This window comes from Miniopterus natalensis, chromosome 13, assembly GCF_054644295.1.
Source record: "Miniopterus natalensis isolate mMinNat1 chromosome 13, mMinNat1.hap1, whole genome shotgun sequence".
Classification (NCBI taxonomy): domain Eukaryota; kingdom Metazoa; phylum Chordata; class Mammalia; order Chiroptera; family Miniopteridae; genus Miniopterus; species Miniopterus natalensis.
In genome coordinates this window covers 24,386,893-24,408,478 of record NC_142093.1, presented here as the reverse complement: position 1 = coordinate 24,408,478, position 21,586 = coordinate 24,386,893, and the positions used below count along the sequence as shown (strand labels likewise).

General features: G+C 52.2%; 1 protein-coding gene across 1 annotated transcript in view; it reads left to right on the top strand.

The window, feature by feature from the left end:
* Positions 1 to 1,699: 1,699 nt before the first annotated feature.
* The window catches only part of KCNK12 (potassium two pore domain channel subfamily K member 12), a 38,346-nt gene continuing 18,459 nt past the window's right edge, over positions 1,700 to 21,586 (top strand). Inside the window, exon 1 of the mRNA XM_087823535.1 lies at positions 1,700 to 2,090. Within this exon, the coding sequence (XP_087679661.1) occupies positions 1,700 to 2,090 (391 nt within the window). The remainder of the gene's footprint in view (positions 2,091 to 21,586) is intronic.

Sequence of the window (21,586 nt, the reverse complement as noted above, 5' to 3'; positions counted from 1 at the left end):
CATCTGTGCCGTCTCATCATCATCAAGGTCCCCCTCTCGTGCGGAAGGGGAACGGGCAGAAAGGGGCTGGCTGCCCAAAGAGGACAGTTTTCCCTTTGGGCCAAGGGCGGTCCTCGCCACAGAGCTTTGCGACCCCGCCCGCAGCCCCCCGCAGCAGCCCAGAGCACCCCGGCTGTTCCCCGCAGCAGCGGGGCGGAGGGGGGATGCCGCATGCCCCCCTTCTCCAGAGCCCACAGAGCCCTCCACCTGCCGGCGCGGGGGTGGGGTGTAGCCGAGGGAGGCAGTGAGCGAGCTCCCGGGCGCCCCTCTAACTCCCCGCCGCAGCCGGCTCCTCCCCGGCCCCTCCCGCCGGGCTCGGGGGGCTGGGGTGGCGAGAGGAGGTCCCAGCGGCAGGGCGCCGGGCGCTCGCTCCTCCGGCACCTCGGTCCCCGGCGGCTGGCCTCCTTCCCGGCCTTCTTGCTGCAGCATCCCCGCCCTGTCAGTCGCTGCTCAGTGACTGCACCTGCCCCCCGAGTGGGGGAGTCACGGGAGATGGAAAGGGGAGAGAGGTTTGGGGAGCAGCGCGCGGCAGGCGGCCGGCCTCCGCCGGGCTCTCGGGCACCCGCGCCCCGGAGTCGCCCGCCCGCGGCTGCGGCAGCGATGCGCTGTCCGCGGTGCTGACGCCCGGCTCCGTGGGGGGAGACGCCCGCATTCCCCCGGCGCCCCGACTCCCTCCCAAACGGGATCACTTCCCCACAGGCACCCTCCGAGGCTTGGCACTGCGGATGGACCCAGGAAGAAGTGAGCCACAGGGAACTTAAACTTCGGACCGAAGCCCGACAGACCCGGCGCCGGGAGACTTGTGTCCTGCGGCGCAGCCCGAGACCTCAGGGCACCGGCAGACGGGGCGAAGTTTGGAGGCAGCTGGGGATGCGGGAGGGATCCTGAAGCCGACGCGCCCCCGGTGGGTGGCAGCGGCACCGCCGTCCCGACACCGGCTCCGATGCCCCGCGCCGGTGCCGCCGAGCGACGGGAGGGGGAGGCGTGGCGCAGCCGGGCTCCCGCCTCCCCGCGCTCCTCACCCCACCCACACCCCACACCCCGCCCCGGGCGCTGGAGACTCCGCCTCTCCGCGCGGAGCCGCTCTGGGGCTGGAGCAGGAAAGGGAGCGCTTCCCCGCGCTCGGCGCGCCTCCGAGGCTCGGAAGCCGACGCCACCAGCTGGGGCCCGGGCGGGAGCCGGGCTGCGCCCCCGAGCTGCCGACGCGGACGCCGCCTGGGACGCCCCCGGGGCTCCGTGCGGGCCCCGCTGCCGAGTCCCCGTTCTAGGCGCCCGGGCGCACCGCCCGCACCGCCCGCGGCCCGCGGCCTGACTGGACAGGAGTATGCGGCCCGGGGCCCCGCGGACGCCGGCCCCGGGGCGGCAGGGGCCTAGCTGCGGACCCCCGCGCCCGAGGGCGGCGGGCGCGGAGCCGCGGGAGCCCGCGAGGCGTCGGGGCTGCGAGAGGAGCGCCCCAGCCCGGGCGCCGGCCGGGGCGCGGGACCCGCGTGCAGCCTGAGCGCCCGAGGGCGGAGGTGCCCGCCGTCCAGGCTTCGGGTGGAGGCGAGGGCTCCGCGGCAGCCCGGACCGCTGGCCGCCGTCATCACGCTTGCTCCCGCGGGGGGGATGTCGCGGCCCGGGTGGAGCGCGCCGCCCCGGCCCCGGGGCTGAGCTCCGGACCATGTCCCCGCGCAGCGCCCGGCCCCCGCCCCGCCGCTGCCGCCGCCGCCCGCCGCGCCCCTCCTGCTGCTGCTGCTGCTGCCGCCGCTCGCACCTCGACGAGGACACGGGGCGCTTCGTGCTGCTGGCGGCGCTCATCGGCCTCTACCTGGTGGCGGGAGCCACGGTCTTCTCGGCGCTGGAGAGCCCGGGCGAGGCGGCGGCGCGGGCGCGCTGGGGCGCCACCCTGCGCAACTTCAGCGCGGCGCACGGAGTGGCCGAGCCCGAGCTGCGCGCCTTCCTCCGGCACTACGAGGCCGCGCTGGCCGCCGGCGTCCGAGCCGACGCGCTGCGCCCGCGCTGGGACTTCCCCGGCGCCTTCTACTTCGTGGGCACCGTGGTCTCCACCATAGGTGAGCAGCGCCGCGCCCCTCGCCCGCGCCCTGTCCGCGGCCCGGGGCCCCTTCCCTTCCAGCGCCCCTCGCCCACTTCCTTCCCGCGCGCGCTCCCCCGGCCGCCGCGCTCCTCTCTGGCTTTAGGTGCGGGGCTGGTGGCCGGAGCGCGGAGAGCCCCCGCCAGGCGCAGGGCGGGCCGGGCCGTCCGCGCGCCCGCACCCCGGCTCCGCGGCTGAGCCTCCGTGCGACTCAGTTTCTTCCTCCGTAAAAGGACCGAGCGCGCAGGTGTCGGGCCCGCTGCTCCCTCCCCCCCCCCCCCGCCTCAGTTTCCTCGTACAAATCATTGGAAAGCCCCTTCTCTCTCCGCTCAGCGTTTTTAGCTCCTCTTAATTTCTTTTTCCCCCGCTTCCCCCCCCCCCCCGCGTTCCCCCCTCCGCACCCTCTGGCCCTCTCCCCGGGGGAGCGCGACCACTTGCCCCAGAATCTCTTTCTCGGGGCCCCTTCCCACCTGCTTCTGGCGTCTGACCGCCCCCTCCCCAAAGAAAAGCCCCGGGCTTGGAGGCCTAGACTTCAGCTGCTCTGGTTCTGGGCCACCCTCGACTTTCCCTCCTCCACGCCCCCTCCCCCCAACTTCTCCAGTTTCTTGACCTCTCTTCTTTGTTACCTTGTCATCTTTCCGGCACCGGGGGGTAACGGGCGGGGTGGGGGTGGCGTCTCGATACTTCCCATCAGCCCTCCTCTCTTTTTGGCATAAACAGTTCTGGCTTCACAACCTCACAAAAAATGCTTTGTGAATACTCCTTGAAGCCCCTCCCCACTTTTCCAGCAGCCCCTCCTCTGACCTTCTGTATTGACCCCAGAGCCGCCACTGCTCCCCACTCCACCCCTGCCCCCTCCTCTCATCCACTCTCCCCACCCCCTCTCCCTGGCCCCCGGGTGTCACCTGAAACAGACCTTCCCAGTTAGGGTACGAGTGCAGAATAAATACAGGATTTCCACTTTGGCAAAATTTTGTGTGTGTCCCATCCACTCCCACTTGGAGTCCCAGGGTGGGAGAAGGCATCTGGCTGGTGGACCTCTGGTCACCCCAAAGCCGGTGGCAGTTTTGGAGGAGGGGGCTGGATTCGCTGGGCTGAGAAGTGAGGATTTCACAGGCATGCCTTCCATGGGTGGATTCTGGTCTGGCTTGGTATGCCGGCTGGAGACGGGCATGGACTAACTGGCCAGGGAAGCGTCCCAGATGGTTGCTGGGAGGCAGAGAGAAAGACTGCATCCATGCGCAGGATATGAGCAGCTAGAGCTGTCTCCCTGCGTGTATGTGTAGTTTACTAAAGGGCTTCCTTTCCTTCAATGATTTTTCATGTGTCATGCTCAATCTGATTATTTTAAACTAAAAAGGGCAAAGATGGCCCAATTCCAAAGCACAAATTGGATAAAAATACCCCTTAAAAGCTATATCATGTTGTTATACGGTGCTTGAAGATATAAAATGACCCCCTCAAAAAAATCCCCTTTGAAGAGCTGCATCAAGTTGCTATAGCAACTAGAGTTTTTTTAAGTGCTTTAAAAGTACTAAAGATGCTAAGTGCCGATGGATGACATCATGTGTTCATAGCTCATTATTGATTTGCTCTTCCTTTTGTAAATACACCCTTTCGCTCTCTCCCACCTAGACGCACACCTGTGCGCATATTGGGAGGCGCAGCAATTCTTTCCAGGTAGCAAAGGGAAAGGTGTTCACAGTGCCCTCTTCCCCTCCGGGCTGTGAGTTCATACAGACCGAGCCCCATTCCAGTGACCTGGTGTTTCTGTGCCTCTTTGGTGAGCTCCCACCCATTTCTTCATTCCTTGCCCAGCCACAGCTTCTAAAGCTCCTCTCAGCTCTTTGCACAAAAATCAAGTCAGTGTGTTGGCAAATTGTTCCAAGCCCCAGCCTTTAATCTACTGGCAGGAATGGCTGTTTTTTAGTAAAGCAGAAAAGAACTATGTTCTCCTTCTTGACTTGTGTTTTTTAGATGTAGGCAAGCAGCGTAGGAGGGCTACGCTGAAGCATGTGGCTGTTACAAATGACCCAACACATTGTTTTCCAAAATCTGCTACAGGAAAACATTCATCTCTGAGAGGAGCTGCACTCAGGGACCAGAACTAGCCTGTGGACAATCCAGCATTAAACAAGCCCTTTGCATGGGTGCCGAGATAGCAGCTCAAGTAGCAGGGTCTCTGTCACATATCCACCTACTGTCGTGATCTGGGGCAGTGGTTCAAATTGGTCAGATAAGTTCTGCTGAATCTCGGAGGAGCATGATTGTCATTTCAGCCTTTTCTTGCAAAATGTACTTGGATGCAATTGAAGTAAAGACCTACTTATGTCAGTTTCTCTTCTGCTTGCATAGTTCCTTCCCCTTAAATGCCCTGAGTCTTCAGAGACAGTTATTACTGTTACTGGTGCTTTTATGGATTCAGCAGCTTGGGGAGCCAAAGCTCAGTCCAAAATGGGCATCAGGATTCTGTCTCTGCCACCTCATCCAGTGAAGAGAGAAATGATCATGCACTCAGTTTTATTTGATTGGTGAATATCACAGCAGGATGGCCCTGGCAGCAGTGTGAACATTGTGTGTGTGTGTGTTGTGTAGACCCAGCTAAATGATTCACCTAGACTTCAGTATAGAAAACCCTTCCTTCCTTCAGTCCATAAATATGATGATGTTTGTGCATCTCATGCCCAGTGCTATGTTTTGAATAGTTATAGCTTATTCTGTAAGACAGAGGTTAAAGCGTATTCCAAGTGAGCCTTTGGAACGCAGCATTTCTGGGTGGCATATCTTGGCTATCCGTACTAAAGATGATTAGAACAGGAGGGGACCTTGGGTCCAATCCCATGGGATGCAGAATGTTAAGGGACTTGTCTCAGATCACAGTTAATTAAGCGTCCGGCTGGGCCCAGAATCAGTGTTAGTTCTACCAGTTTCGTGCATATCATTGGTGGGCACATTCTTGTTTGAGACTGAAGTATTTAATAATGGGTGTGTGTGTGTGTGACATCAGGGCAGGGCTGGGCAGGAGGATGTTCGGTTGATCAGGCTACCAACTGATTAAGTCCAGAGAAAACTTGAAAGAACAGACTTATCTTAAAAGTCAGACTGACTAGAAGCATCCGGAAGGTCTTAGACATCTGGGAAGGCAAGATACAACCAAGAAGGTCAGAGACTGGAATGCTTGGTCGGAAACATTCTAGTAAACTCTGGTCCAAAGACAGAAGCTACTTGCTGTCAACCTTTGTCTGTGAGTGTGTGTGTGTGTGTGTGTGTGTGTGTGTGTGTGTCTGTGTATGTGTATTTAAGGGAGGGAAAGAAGGGACAGGAATGGGCCTTCGGCTAGAGGGAGACATAGAAGAAAAGTTCAGGTGTGGCTGTGTGTACCTAGGCTTAGATGGAACATCGTGATGAGATGGAATGTTTGTCCTGACGTTTGGCTTGAACAGGGTCCCATGTCCAGAAGTAGGCAGCTTGCAACTGTGTAGACACATATATGTGTCCACACAGCATAGGCCCTGTGAGAAAATTTGCCAGTGGTTGTTCAGCAGTGGCTGAGGCTGTATAGAAAGTCAATCTCAACAGCTCAAGCAAAATAAAAATCCAATTTGTGGTCTGAAATACTCATGTTGATTACTTACACCAAACTGAAATCCGGGGCAATTATTATTTTTCCCACTTATGCTATGTCACATATTCCCAAGGGGTTGAAATCAAGTTTGTTTTAATGTGAATGTCTCCATTTATTCATTCCTCCATTTAACAAAGTAACGTATCATAGATGCATGTGTGGCCTTTGGCATGTCATTACCTGCATGCCCTGTGACTAGGTGAACTCCTGAAGATAAAGATGGTGGCTTGTGTCTTTTTAGGACTAAGCAATATTCTTGGAGGCAGTGCTCTAGCTCAAAGATATTTAAACAATCCAAAGAGTATTAATCCATCATTTGACATCCTAAAGGATGTTTTATTGGTTTACTTTGAAAAGATTAAAAGGAGAGTCTCCACTGGGGTTTTAATTATGCAACTGCTGTCAGATTTACACATAGGGAAGAACATATTTAAGAGTCTTTCTCAAATGGCAGCTTGATATAAACAGAAATCTTTTTGCTTCCTTTTATTAGGTTTTCTGGCAGCATATTTCAGCTATAAAGCTAAAACCATGGCTCCGTAGAGGGGATGGTGTAGGTATGAGACTTGTCACTTCCAGCACTGCATAATTTAGCTTGCGACTTTCAGAATTAGGCACACTTAATTATTCAACTGTGAGATTAGTAACAAGTCCTAACTTTTTCCTCTTTTTTTTTTTTTTTAACATGTATTAATTTTTTTTTTCTTCAAAAGAAAGATTATAAGACCAGAATGTCACTACCACAATTACATTGGACTTTCTTCTAACGTGTGTGTAATCCAGCCAGAAGTGGCTCTGATGCCAGGAGTGAAATACATTACCCAGAAGAAGAGCAGCATCTTTCCTCACTTATTTCCTTCACCAACTATTTTTTAATTGAAAATGATGCTATGACAACTTTTTTTTTTTTTTTTAACATATCTTTATTGATTTCAGAGAGAGGAAAGGAGGGAAAGAGAGAGAGATAGAAACATTAATGAGAGAGTCATTGATCGGCTGCAGCCCGCAACCCGGGCCTGTGCCCTGACGGGGAATCAAACCCCATCTCCTGGATCCTAGGTCGGTGCTCAACTGTTGAGCCACGCCCGGCCAGGCACTATGACAACTTTGAAGGACGTTTAGGGAAAAAATTGTAGTGTTAGGTTTTTAAAAAATATATATTGATTTCAGAGAACGGGAGAGAGAGAGATAAAAACAATGATGAGAGAGTCGTCATCAATCTTTATCGGCTGCCTCATGCAAGCCCCTGTCTGGGGTTCAAGCCCGCGAGCCTGCAACCAGGCATGTGCCCTGACCGGGAATCAGACGGCGATCTCCCGGATCCCAGGTCCATGCTCAGCCGCTGGGCCACCCCGGCCAGGCTGTAGCGTTAGGTTTGAGGCTCTAAGCGGAGAGCAGGAAATACATTCTCATTCACTGCTCCATACTCAGCCCCCAGCCCTGGACCCAGCATATAGTAAACACTCAGTAATTATTTATTCAGTGAGTAAGACAACAAGTCTCTTGTAATCCAACGCCCTAACCCAACTCTTCATTTTTGCAGGTTCCTTTACAGTTCTTTGTCACACCTTTTGTAGGGAAAAAGAAGGGGGCTAACTGATCTGTGCCAAGCTGTTAAAATTTTATCATCAGTGTTGCCACGTTTCCACATAGCCTTCATATACTGATTTTAGTGTGTGCATAATATGTATTGGTTGATGTTCTATAATTTACTACCCATATTGCAGAGGAGCTGGGTGGTTCCCTGTTTGAAGCTATTTTTAGTAGTGCCACAGTGATCATCTTTATGCAGATAGCCTTTTCTTTCTGCAATATCTCCTTGGGTTGAATTCCAAGCAGTGAAATTGCTGAGTCAATGGATACTGCTGTTTTCATAATTCTTGTGGCCGCCCCTGTGGAGTGAGGAACTGCCTGGTCTCTCCCAAGCTGAGCCTGCACCTCTACAAAGCCTAGCAGGGACTGGACAGTTATCCAGCTAAATGTTTCATGGAAACAAGCCACAGATCCACATGCTTCTCCCCAGGGTTGCACTCAGTCCCAGGGGCTCAGCGCCCCTCTCTCTGCCCATCCCCAACAACGCCATGGCCTCTTTTGCTTTAAGGAGAGCTGTTTCATTACGAAGCTTTGGGTGAGTGGAGAAGGGCAGGAAGGAACGGCAGACTGGAGCAGCTTCCAGGCCCTCAGAGACCGAGAGAGAAGGGTACCAGGATCCACTTTTCTCCTGCCCCTATGCTTGCTGAATAGTCTGCCCCACTCCTGGGCCAAGCCAGCTGAGGAAGAGCATTTCCTCCTCTGTCCTGACAGTGCCCAGGGGCCCCAGCCTGGAACAGCCGAGAATTGTGCCACATGGAGCAAAGATCTACCCCCAGAGTGTTCCAGCTGGACAGCATCATAGAAACCCTCCAGAACTGTCCCCAAACATTTTGAGCATTTTGCCAACAAAAGCCAACACGTTGCCCAGAGCTGCTCTAAATGGGAGTGGGGCCAGAGCCCTGCTCACCGAGCTTTCCCTGGGATGTCACATACTCCCCAAAGGCTTCTCTAAGAAGCCCTACAGATCCTTCAAGGCCAACCTGAAGAGGCTATCTTAGCTTTGTTTCTCATTTTACACAAGGTTCAGAGAGGGGGAGAGGTTGCCCAACGTTACACAGCAAATCAAAGGAGCTCACCCGGAACCTCCCTGTGTGGATTCTGAGATCCTTGACCTCAAGGCTTGAGCTCTCACCCTGCCCTGGGAAGAGTTTCCTGAATACTACTGAGTCTCAAAATATATCAATCTCTCTCCCTTCTGAGCAGGTCTTGGCATCCCAGCAGAGGTGCGCATTAAGCTGTACATCCAGGAGAAAGGGGAGGTTGTAGAGAGGAGATAGGGCATCTAAGGAGCAGCAAGTCCTGTGGTTTAGAGGTGTCCTCCAGGAAAAAGCTCCTGCTCCATCTGAAAATGGTGGCAGAGCCTTAGGTCTGTTTGAAGATGGAGTTCAGTGCCCCCACCACCCAGTCAACTGCAGTGGGACTCTCCTTGCCATTGTGTGGCTGCGTCAGGTTTAGAGGAACTGGGAGACGGAGCAAAAGGCCACTGTGGGTCCCTGCGTTACCTTCTGCCCCAGGTCTCCCTCAGTCTTCTGGCCTTCCTTTTGCTTCTGCCCAGCTCCACTGACTTTCTCAGGATCCAGGGCTGGGACAGAGGCATCCAGCCAGCAAACCAGGTTGTGGGAGAAGGGGTGGTGCTCTGGGCAGATGAGCACTCTGGGCAGTCTTGGCCTCTGACCTCACCCAGGGCAGTGGCAGGATTTTTATGCAAGGAAGGTTGGGAAGTAGGTGGTCTTAAGGCTATGAGGTCATACGGCTTCCCATGGAATGGAGAAAAGCCTTTGCACAGTGCAGGGAAGGTGCTGGAAGAGAGTGGAGAGAGAACCAAAGTCTGCGGGCCCACACCCCAAGCCAGCTCTCGGCTGCCGGCGCTGCTGTCAGGCCCTGACCCTAGAAGTTCTGTCCTAAACCCTGCCACCAGGCCTGGCTCTTCCTCAGGGGAATCGAGGCCTCCTCTGCAGGCCGCCTGTGGCTTCAGCGGAGGATGCTCTGGACCCTGTCTGTGAGCGTCGCCTCCTCCCTGGGCTTGGGTTTTAGTCCCAGCTCTGCCCCTCACAAGCCACGTGCTCTTGGTGAGGGGAGGCGCCTCTTCTCGCCTGCGTTTACTCTGTGAAGTGAGGATAACAGTGGATCCTGCCCCATGAGGCAACTTTAAGGACTGAATGGGCTAATCTGTGTACAGTGCCTGGCAAGCCCTCGGTAAGCGCTAGCTGCTCAGAGCTGGCCTAGCCCCACTGGTAAACCCTGTGCTGCCTTGTGCACGGGAGGGAAACCAAGGCACTGCTCATCCCCTGCAGCTCCCTGGCCACAGCGCGCCCTGCACAGGCCTGCGGGGCTCAGCCACCCCTGCAGCGTGGCATCTGCCGCGCTCATTGGCCAGTCTCTAGGGCATATGCTGTTACGTAACTGGCCTCAGAGGGTGCTTGTGAAAATGCATTTTCTTTGGTTCCTCAACTAGAATGTCTTAATAATTCCTCACAGGTGTGTGCTCTTTAATCTTTTTAAAGAACATATTTGGCAAATAATTGAACGAGTGTTGAGTGGTGGGTTAAACAGTGTCCCCTGGGGCTTCTCTGTTCCCCACCCCCAGAACAGAGCCCCGGGAAGCCACACGCTGCCTGCCACCCCGCTTTCCCGGTGGGCTGGGGCCTCTTGGCGGTGCTTGGACTTAGGGGGAGGTTGTGGAGCTGAGACCAGCAGAGAAGCCAGGGGCAGCTGAGGCGGATCTTGTGTAGGGACTGCAATGGATGTCACTGGAGGGTGGCACTGTGGCAAACAGCCCCACTGTGGTAGGAGTCAAGGCGCTGCTCCGGGCTTCCAGACCCAGGCTTCACCCTGCACCCTTCATCCTGGCTCACCCAGCTCCCCTGACTGGTGGAGAAAGCATCCCCAGTCACAGGCCCCCGGAGGCAGGACAGGGGCAGCCGCAGGGCCTGCCAGCATTTCCCCTTTCCAGACTCTACCATGCCAGTGGCAGGGCCTTTGTTTTAAGGTGCAGGAGGGTGACTGAAGTATCAGTGGTCTTGTTGATTGTCTCCCCCCAACATGTGTGTGTCCTGCTTGCCAGTTTACTGTATGTATACTCAGGAACCTGCCCCAAACCAGTAAGGATGTTATTATCCCATTTCATGAAGAGATAGACTCAGAGAGGTTAAGCGACTTGCCTGAGTTCACACAGCAAGTGAGCCAAGGCCAGGATAGAGGATTCAGGATGCCCAGCATTAGCGCAGAGGGGGCGGAATCACAGCCCAGTCAGGTCTGCTGGGTGGGAGGCATGGCAAGTATGAGGGTGTGAAACAAGGCTCAAGCACAGTTTAGGGACTTGGACTTGTCTATGCTGTGCCCCTTGCAGCCCCGGTGGCTGGACTGAACCCGAGGCTGCCTTCTTTCCATCCTTCACAACCCTGCACCTCTCCATGAGGAAGGCTGTGGGGCAGACCAGAGGGTGGGAGAGCATAGTGCTCTGTGCAGGCCACTGGAGCTCTGGAGCCTATGTTGAAGGGAGCTGGGGAGGCCCATTGCACCAAGCTTGTGCCCAGGGAAGGGACCCCGTGACTGGAGGGCTCTTAGCCTTGCATTTGGGATAGCAGCAGTGGACACGGAGAGATAGGAACAGAAAACCAAATAGCCAGAAGGTCTGTACTGAGCACACCAGCCAGGAAAGTCTGGGGACGCAGCCAGCTCAGGCCTGGGCCTCCCACGGCCCGCCAGTTTGTAAGAAGCTCTGCCCAAGGTCATGTCCTGGAGGCATACCTGCCCAGATATTAGGGGAATGCATGACACCAAGCATCTGCCAATGCACCACCCTCTCTAGTTAGTTTTAACTGCTGGCCATCCCCTTTCACCCCCCCCCAGTCTCCTCACAGCCCCCACCCCTAAACTCCAGGCATTTTAAGCCTCTAGGCTACTGCTCATGCTGTTCTCTCCACATGTAATGTCCTTCCCTTTCTCTCCATCTTCTACTGAGTGAACTTGATCTTCACGGCCCAGCTCAAATGGGGCCACTAGAGTGAGACCTTCTATGAAGTCCCTCTTACTGTCCCCAGATTTATGGTAATTATTTGTTTCTATGCCAGTTTCCCTGGCATCACACAAGCCTCTGTTCAGTGGGGTGAAGTATGTCAAAAGCTGGCACAGGACCCTGCGCATAGTAAATGTCAGAAATGCCTTTCCTTTCTTCCCCTTCCAGGTCAGGAGCCGTGTCTCAGTAGTGTTTGTCACTGCCACAATTAATAACAGTAATAGCCTTAATGGCAGCAGCCACGCACCGAATGACTACTATGGAGTGGGCCCTGTGTCTGGAGGTGGAGATAATGAAAGCAAAGAGGTAGTTTCTGTAAATCATGGAGCATAGTGCTTGGCACAAAGTGGTGATTAATCAACGTGTGTTGAATGGATGGAATAAACAAATGAGTGTGACTGCTGGAAATAAAAAAAAGGGGGGGGAGGTGGAAAAGGTTGAGCCCAGGCCAGGCCCCAAGAACCTCCCAGCACCTTGCTCTCCCTGCCGGCCCCTGGAGCCACAGGGGCTGGCTGTGCACCGGCCCCTCTGCTGGATCGGTGGTTTAATAATCTCTCGGCGGCTGGCAGGTGCGCAGCGGACCGCCAGCTCATTCTGGCTGGGACTCCCCTGGCTGACAGTGCTGTCTCCGTGGCTCTCTGAGTCAGCTGGGTCCTTGTCCCACCCTGCCTGGGGCCCTGCAGAATCCCTGGAGTGAAACCAAGCCAACGGATCTGAGCCTCAGCCCCTATCGCCCCAGGAGTGGTGGGAAAAGTTCTGAAAAAAGAAGCCAGTCTTCTGGTCCCAGCTCTCCCACCAACTGAGATTTCCCATCTGGCCCTAGCCTTGGCCGCAGCCCCCAGCCCTAAGGAGCTTCCTGAGTTCTACCACTTAGCCCAGTAGTTCCACCTTGTCCCTCACCTGCCCATGGACCACCCCTTAAAAACCAGATGTTGGTTCACAAATTGGATGGAAGTTTTATCAGTAACCACACAGTTCTACAAACCAGGAAAAACCACCTCCTCCCACACAACCCAGCACCACCACAATGCCTCCAAAAATACTTGGGGAGGCTTTTATTGGAATTGGGTGTCCCAGCTTTCTGGAAAGTTACAGTTGAGAAAAACACAACCCCAAATCTCACTCTGCGTGACTTCTCCCTAATCCTTTCCAAATGGCCACGATCTCATTCTTAGCTGCCAAGTGTTCTGAATTCTGAGCTGCTAACACCAGGACCTGCCAGAAATGCTGCAGGGACAGCCCAGGCCGAGAGGGAACGGAAAACACAAAACGTTGCCCATGCTGAGTTGGTTGGCATTTCCTATGGAGGCAGGGTGCGTTTTGGAGACCAGGCAGTTTTTGATTATTGGGATCCATTTTTAAATGGAGGTCCAGGAAGGAAAGCTGAGATGGCGCATGACCCCGCTCTGAGGGAGGTCGAAGCCCCGGGCAACAGGCGGGAAAGAAGGTCCTGCTTTTGTGAGCCCTGAAGTGGAACTGCAGAGCCTGAACCTCCTAGCCTCCGGGAGCCTGCCTCTGCTCTTTTCTGCTGTGTCTCCCAGTTCCTGGCACAGGGCTTGGCACATCCAGGGGGCTCCAGGAATTTTTGTGGAGTGAATGTCTGTTTCCCAGATTCTCAACTCTCCCTAGGCACCAGCTGAAGAAAAAGTAAAATATGAAAATCCCCATTTACAAATCAGATGATGATTCACTTTGTAAAAAAGCTTCAGTTTCCTAAAGAATTCACTCCAGGGCTCCTGTAAGTAGCCAGGTGCCCGAGGAATTTAAAGTGAGATGCAGCATGCAACCAGAGTTTCAGAAAGCCAGCAGCTGCCTAAAGTCCCCTGGACTGTCATTGCCGCCTTCACACAAACCCCGAATCTCTAATGTCGAGGAATGGTGGTGAAATTAGTAAGTAAGACAGCTGACCCAGTGGGCAGTTTAGAGGCGTGTATGACTGAAGCTCAGGCAGGTGGCGTGCCCTGCACTGGAGCTGGTCGGGCGGCTGGAGCAGCCCGGCAGTCTGGATGGTAAGCCCAGTGTAAAGTGCCTTGCAAAGCCCTTTCACACGCACTGTTCAGCCAGGCAGGTGGGCACTGTTCATATCTCCATTTTAAGAAGGAATACACTTATCCTGCTGGTGTGGCTCAGCGGCTGAGCACTGACCTAGGATCCAGGAGATCGCGGTTCGATTCCCGGTCAGGGCACATGCCCGGGTTGCAGGCTCGATCCCCAGTCGGGGCCGTGCAGGAGGCAGCTGATTGGTGACTCATCGTTGATGTTTCTCTCTCCCTCCCTCCCTCTCTCTGAAATCAATAAAGATATTTTTTTTTAAAAAAAATGAATACCTCGCCATCACCAAGAGACAGTTGCCGTGATGTAGCAGTTAGGAAGAGATGCTGAGCCCCTGGGCCTGAGTTTGAATTTCAGCTCTGTCACTGATGAGCGAGGTTGCCAGGGCACATCTGCTCGTTCACTGCAGAAATCAGGCTCCCTGCCTTCCCCTCCACTGCTCTCCAGTCGCCCATGCATGACCCGTCCAAGACCCTGAGCTCACATTCCTTGACCACCTCATCTACGACAACGCTCTTCTCTGTGCCACTCCAGGAGGTACTTCATTCACCCTATGTCCTTGCTGTGACCGACCAGTAACTGCACCACCTTCAAAGTTTTTGACTCCAAACATCTCTCCTTCTGACCGCCCACCTCTCATCCCTCCAGCTCTCCAATGTAACAATCCTTGGACCTTAAGACCTGTAGTTTCTTACTCTTATATTTCCATCATCTTTGGGCCCTCACTTCTTTTCTAATCCAGCTTAGATTTACTGTGTTCCCTTTGCAAGAACCCTTAACTTTCTTGCCCCCTCTCCTGTGCCATACTCCTTCCTCAGCTCTGCCACCATCAAAATGCCAGCTTTCCGCCTGTTCTTCACCTGCACTCAAACTGCTGAATGTGGCTGGAGAAAACCATGCAAAGATGCTGACTGGTCCAAATTTAAATCAGTGACCCTGGGTACCAACCGGATACTCCAACTGGCAGGCCTTCCTATTACCTCCTTACTGTGTCCCCCCTCATCCCACCTCCAGCCTCCCACACCCTTCATTCTCTGCTCACAGTTTATTGAGAAAATAAAAGTAATCAGACAGGGACTTCTATCTTCACACCCCCAAACCCACTCATCATGTGGAGTAGTTTCTCTCTTATGACAGCAGATGAATTGTCCACTTTCAAATGCCTACTTCACTGGGTCCCATCCCTCTAACTTTTTCAAGTACTCTGTTCTTGTCACCACTACCACCCCCATGCATTGTAAATCTGTCCTTCATTGGTATGCAAACATGCTATATTTCTTTTCTTCTTAAAAGAACCCTCTCTTGACCTCTGCATCACCCTCCATCTACCTCCCCACTTCTCTGCTCTTCTTTACAGGAAAACTTCTCACAAGGGTAGTCAACATTTCCCTTCCTCCCCTCCCTTCTCTCCTGGATCCACATCAATCAAGAGTCCACCCCACCTTTCCACTGAGTCTCAATGGCCTCCATCCTGCAAATTCAGTGGTGACTTCACTGTTCTTACCTTCTCAGCATCTCAGTAACATTTGATACAACTGACTATTCCTCCTTCTTGAAATCCACTTTTCTCTTGGCTTCTGGGACACCATACTCTCCTTAATCATCACTGGCTGCTGTCCTCAGTTTCCTTTGCTGGATTCCCCCGTCTGCAGGACCTCATTGTTGGAGGGCCCCATGCTCATTCCTCAGACTCTTTCCTTGGGTAGGAGAGGAAAAACTTTTTTTCCTCTACCCTCTTATGTTCTGTTTCTGGGGTCGTACAAATTAAACAGACAAAAGCCAGAGTAACAGGGAAAAGGGCTTATTATGTATGTGTATGGGGCCTTTATAGAAAAGAATACCCAAAGAGGCAGTTAGGCCAGGGGCTTATCTACCAGCTTACCATAGAGCAATAAATTGTGGAGAAGTTATAAGAGAAAGGAAAAGGGATTTGAGCTTTTAGGAGTGATAAATTGTGGAAAGTAAAATATAAAGGGAAACTAATGGAAGGTAAGTGTTATTTCAGTAAGGTTTGTTTTGCCATCTTAGGGTGGTAAGAGTGCCTCTGGTGATTAAGAGTTGTTTTCCTCTTTCTGGTACAGTTAAAGGAACGGGAGACATCTTCACAAAAGGAAATTTATACCCTACATTTAGGCAGACAGGAAAGACTAGAGAGTTTTTTCTGTATCTGCTGTTTCTCCACTGCCTTCATCTTAAAATAATCCTGATGCCAAAGCCTTATATTTTAGGTTTGCATACTCTGATCCCTTCACACCCAGGGCTTTAAATCCCATCTGTCTGCTGATGACTTCAAGGTGAATAACCCTGATCCTCCGCACTAAGTTTCAAGACCATAGTTCCAATGCCTACTTGACATCTTCATGTAGATGTCTAATCCGTATCAAAACTTAAAGGACCAGAATAGAACTCTTGATTCTTGCCTTGTAACAGTCTTCCTCATCTCAATAAATGGCCTCTTCCTCCTTAATCTTCCATATCCAACCCATCACCAAATTCTCTCAGTTCCATCTGCGAAATACATTCCAATTCCATCCACTTGTCTCCGTGCCCATCACTATCGGCCTATTTCAGCCACCACCACCGTCTGTTGCTGGGGCAACTGAATCAGTCTCTTAATCGACCCCCGAATTTCCTCTCTGCATCTTGACAACCTCTTTTCCACACAGCAGCCAAAAAGATCTTTCAAGGTGTAAATCAAATCAAGTCCTTCCTTTACTTGAAACCCTTCAGTGACTTCCCATTGCAGGACATCTGGCTCCTCACCACAATTTTCAAGGCCCTGCATAATCTGGCCCTGCTCCCTCACAGCCTCATTGGCACTGCTCTTTTTTCGCTCAACTCACTGCAGCTAAACTGGACTTATTAGACCCCAGGGCATTAGCACTTGCTGTTCATACTCCTTGGAGCACTGCTCCATGACTCTTAGTGTAAATGACTTCTCAATTGCATTCAAGCTTCAATGTCTGCAGCTAAAATTCACCCCTTGACCACCCTGACCACCCTGACTGTAGTAGTGTCCTCTACTCACGTCCAGGCACTGTCCATCACACTTGGAGTACCGCTTTCATGTGTTTGTTTACTTGTTTGTTGCCTCATTGGCCACTTCCTGCTCCACCAAAGCAGGGTTCTTGTCTCTCCCATCCACTATTATATTCCCATTGCCTTAGCACAACACCTGATGTTTGTTGAACAAATGAATGAACTTCCAAAGCTTCAGTTTTAACATCTATAAGGTGGGAATAATAATAATGCCTATCTCACATGGTTATTGGAAGAATTATAGGAGACAATGAATGTAGGTGCTTAATCTGGCCCTGGCGTTTAATAAGCACGCTAATGTGAGCTAGTGTTTTGTTAATAAGTAATTTGGCTGAGGCCACAAAATGACTAGGAAAGCTGAGCTGAGGTCTTTGACCCCACATCCTTTGCTCATTCCAGAATGTCTGGTGCCATGTCTGGGGCTGCAGGGTAGGTAGGCCTGGGGACCACTGTGAGCTAGGTCAGTACCAGCCTGCCTTAGGCATGTTAAGGAACAGTGACAGGTAAAACTGCTTTAGTAGGTTTAGGTCAGACCAGAGGGCCTTGAAAGCCCAACAGAAACGTTTCGACTTGGCCATTAGGAGCAATAACGCTTAGCTATTATATGTTCTTGAGCAGGAGTGTAATGTGATGATGAGTGTTTTAGAAGAGCATTCTGGCTGATTAGTCACTATTTAGTTACACCATTAAATCAGGCATCTAGTCTAAATTGTTGGTCTCTAGACTGCCTGGAAACAGCCAGATAATTGTGAAATCCCTTGTTTTGGCTGTTCACCTCCAACATTTAAATCAGCCCACTACCAGCTGTCCCTCCACTTCATGGGGAGCTTACGTGTCTCTGGATAGTAAATCCTTGAGGAGTGTGTACTTAGTTTGTATACTCAGCTCTGAACTGCAGTGTTATTCCAAACCCATTCAAAAGGATTGCCAGTGCATGTTGTTTCTTCATGAGCTCTAAGCGGCTCAAGATCTATGGTAGTTATACTTTTATTTTATAGCTACTAGTGTACACACTTTTTAAAAAAATTTATCTTTATTGTTGGAAGTATTACAGTGTCCCATTTTCCCCGCCAATTGACCCCCTCCACATTGCTCCTACCCCCTCTCCAGGCTTTCACCCCGATATTGACTGTGTCCATGGCTTACGCTTATATGCATATAAATTCTTTGGTTAACCTCTTTGCACCCTCCACTCCCCTTCCCTCTTTCCTCTGAAATATAATTGCCTGTTGCATGCATCAATGTCTCTGGATCTGGTTAGTTTGTCAGATTCTTTTGTTCATTAGCTTCTTCTTAAAGAAGACCCTTCAACATTCCCTGTAGTGCTGGTCTGGTGGTGATGAATTCCTTTAGCTTTCCCTTATTTGAGAAGCTCTTTATCTGACCTTCAGTTCTAAATGATAGCTTTGCTGGGTAGAGCAATTTTGGTTGTAGTTCCATGTTTTTCATCACTTTGAATATTTCTTGCCACTCCCTTCTGGCCTGTAAAGTTTCTGTTGAGAAATCAGCTGACAGGCTTATGGGTGCTCCCTTGTAGGTAACTAATTGCTTTTCTCTTGCTGCTTTTAAGATTCTCTCTTTGTCTTTAACCTTTGGCATTTTAATTATGATGTGTCTTGCTGTGAGCCTCTTTGGGTTCCTCTTGTTAGGGACCCTCTGTGCTTCCTGGACTTGTAAGTCTACTTCTTTCCCCAGGTAGGGGAAGTTTTCTGTCATTATTTTTTCAAATAGGTTTTCAATTTCTTGCTCTCTTTCTTCTCCTTCTGTACCCCAATAATACGAATGTTGGGCCTCTTGAAGTTGTCCCAGAGGCTCCTATACTATCTTCATATTTCTGGATTCTTTTTTCTTTTTGCTCTTCCGATTGGGTGTTTTTTGTTTCTTCATGTTCCAAATTGCTGATTTGATTCTCAGTGTCCTCTACTGTTGGTTCCCTGTAAATTATTCTTCATTTCAGTTTGTGTAGCCTTCATTTCAAATCGGTACTTTTTCAAGTCATCAATTTCCTCAGTTATTTTTGTAAAACTCTTACTAATATGCTTGAGTATCCTTATAAATAAAATTCAGAACTCTGTATCTGTTAGTTTGCTTGGATCTATTTCATTTAGTTCCTTTTCTAGAGATTTCTTCTGTTCTTTCCTTTGTGACATGTTTCTTTGCCTCCACATTTTGTCTGCTTCCAGGTGTTTGTTTCTATGTATTAGGTAGAGCTGCTATGTCTCCTGGAATTTGTAGAGTGGCTTTGTGTAGTAGGTGTCCTATAGGGTCCAGCGGCTCAGCTTCCCCAGTCACCTGAGCTGGGCCTTCTAGGTGCTCCCCGGTGTGGGCTGTGTGCACTGTCCTGTTGTAATTGAGATTTGGTTGATGTTGGCATCACTGGGAGGAATTGACCCTCAGGCCAATCGACTGTGAGGACCAGCTGCAACTACAGCCAAAGAGCTGCTGTGCTGGAGATACCCCTATGGAGCAGGATTTACTTCAGTGGGGTTTTGGTGCTCACCAAGTGCGCCTCTTGAGTGTGGTAGGGTTGTAATCCATCGTGGTCGAGTCTGACCACCAGGTGCACTGTCTGGGGCCTCCCAGGAGGTGCCAAGTCAGCCTCTGCCAGTGCCTTGCCCAGGGCCACCCAGCATGAGCTACACGGCAAACCGTTGATGGCTGCTACTTGTGCTGGGCTTGGCGGTGTCCAGGAGAGGCCAAGCTATGAGCCAATGCAGCTGCCACTAGTGCCAGGCCTGGAGCCACTTATCAAGCCGTATGGGGCTCACTGCTGCTTGTTTGAGAGATTTTAGGAAAGTCCTAAGCATGGGGCTCGAGAAAAGCCCCTGGAAATGGCCTGGATGAGCCTGCAGGTGGGGAGGGGCAGGGCCAAAGGTGTGAGTCAGGTGCTGGCGACTCAAACATGGCGCCTGCTGCCGGCTGTGTGCGGGGCAGACTCACCAAAGGAGCCATGGCCTCCGCCAGCCCTTCTGCCCGGGAGGAAGCCGCCTCTCCACCTCTCGCCCAGACTTCAGGCAGGTTAGTTCCTCCCCGAGTGTCCCGGGTCCTTTCCAGCTGCCGCCCGGCGCTGGGCTCAGAGGGAGCGTCCGAGTGAGTCCGTGCCGGGCCCTTTAGAGGAGCTGCTGGGGCTCCCGCAGCCTCCGCGACCCTCAGCGGCTGTCCCCGCTGGTTTCACAGCCAGGAGTTGTAGGGATGTCTCTTGCTGGCCCTGCAGCCCTGTGCGAGGGGCCTGATGTGGGGCTGGGACCCCTCACTCCTCCAGGAAACCCCACCACCCGAGATTCCCTCCCGGGTTTAAACCGGGGCAGGGGCACCGGGTGTGGGCCTGCTGCCATCTCTCCGGGATCCAGCCCTGACCCGCCCGCGTCTCCGCCCCTCCTGCCGCTCTCGGTGCTCCTTCAGATCCCTGGTTGTAGGGCTTCTGTGTGGCCAGATTTCAGGAAGCTCTGAGTGATGGAGGTTCTGTATTTTAGTTGTGATTTTGATGTGGTTGTGGGAGGCGGCGGTGCAGCTGCTACCTACCCGCCATCTTGTTCCCTCTCCTACCGTATACACTTTGAACAAAGAGCAGAATCTGGCATGTTGGCAGCTACATATAATTCTCACAACAAAGTCTGCCTCACAGGGTCATGGGGAGGACCCTCACATAATAGGCCGAGGGTCAATAAATGTTCATTTGTTTATGTGGCAGCCCAGGATGCTGAATGTTTGTAATGCAGAGTGGTTGGGCAGAAGGGTCAAGGCATAGAGCCCAGGCTTCCTGTCGCCTTTGGAAAGGAGCAGGAGAGGAGCCGTGGAGATGTTTTCAGGAGCCAAGTGGCAGGATCTAGTGACTGGCACTCAACAAGACTCAACAAGGCCTCCACTAATCTTGGGTCTTCTTGTTCTCTGTTCCTGCCCCATTTCTTGATATCAAGGCCACACATGAAGATCCAGGGAAAGGGCTGACTGTGGGCCTGGGAAGCCTACGATGCATCCAGAGATTTGCTTGTGCATTTAATATTGGCAGTTGAAGAGGCTATATAGACAGTACAGGAGGTGGGAAGTGAAGTCAGGCTGAGGAGGGAGGAGATAAGCCCCTTCCCTCCCCTTCCTGCTCATAGATTGCCGAGGGCAGCCTCCTGTGTTCTACAGGTGAGAAAGGCACTGGGGGAGGGTGGCAAGAATGCAACAGAGGTTGGTATGTAGCAGTGACCTTAATTCATGGCATCTTTGTCCCTAGAATCCCTCCAACTAAAATCCTTGCTTTCTTTTTTAATGTTTTTCTATAAAGCTTATTTAAATATAGCTGTTTATGGCTGAAGGGCACACTAGCTGCAGACATGGAGCTGAGTACTAATTAATTTTATCCCAGTTTTTGACCCTGCCCCCCCCCCCCCCCCAGGGCAGAGGAGGAAGGAGGAAGGTGATTCATACCCTGCACGGGGAGGCCCAACCGACCTATGTAATATGATCCAATGAGCCAGCATCTGCAGGGCCCTAGCTCTTCTCTTTAGTAATGTTTCCTGGGTTTCCACCCCCAGAGTAGTGCCACTGTAGTATCATCTCCAGGTGATTCTAATGACAGTGGTTCTCAACCCTGGATGCATATTAAAATTACCTGGGAAGTTTTAAAAAGTCTTAATGCCCAGACTGTCCCCCCACCATCCAATTGCATCATATCCTCTGGTGGTTGGGACTTAGGAATTAGTATTTTGTTAAACTCCTCAGATAACTCCAATATACAGCCAGGTTGGAACCACTGAGTCCCAGGGAGTGATCATGGGGCCCCAAAGAGAAGAGATCTGAAGACTAAACCTTAGTGTCTAAAAGATGAAGGAGTGGCTAAGCTAGGAGAAGAACTGAAAGAAAGAGGCGGCAGGCTTTCCTCAGATGTCTGAACTGTGGCTGTCCATTCACGTTTAGAAGATCAGCTCGGCCGGTGTGGCTTAGCAGTTGAGCATCCACCCATGCACCAAGAGGTCACCAGTTCGATTCCCAGTCAGGGCACGTGCTGGGGTTTCGGGCTCAATCCCCAGCAAGGGGTGTGCAGGAGGCAGCCAATCCATTTGATGTTTCTCTCTCATCGATGTTTCTATCTCTCTCTTCCTTCTTCGGTCACTAAAATTAATAAAAACATATTTTAAAAAAAATAGAAGATCAGTGTGCA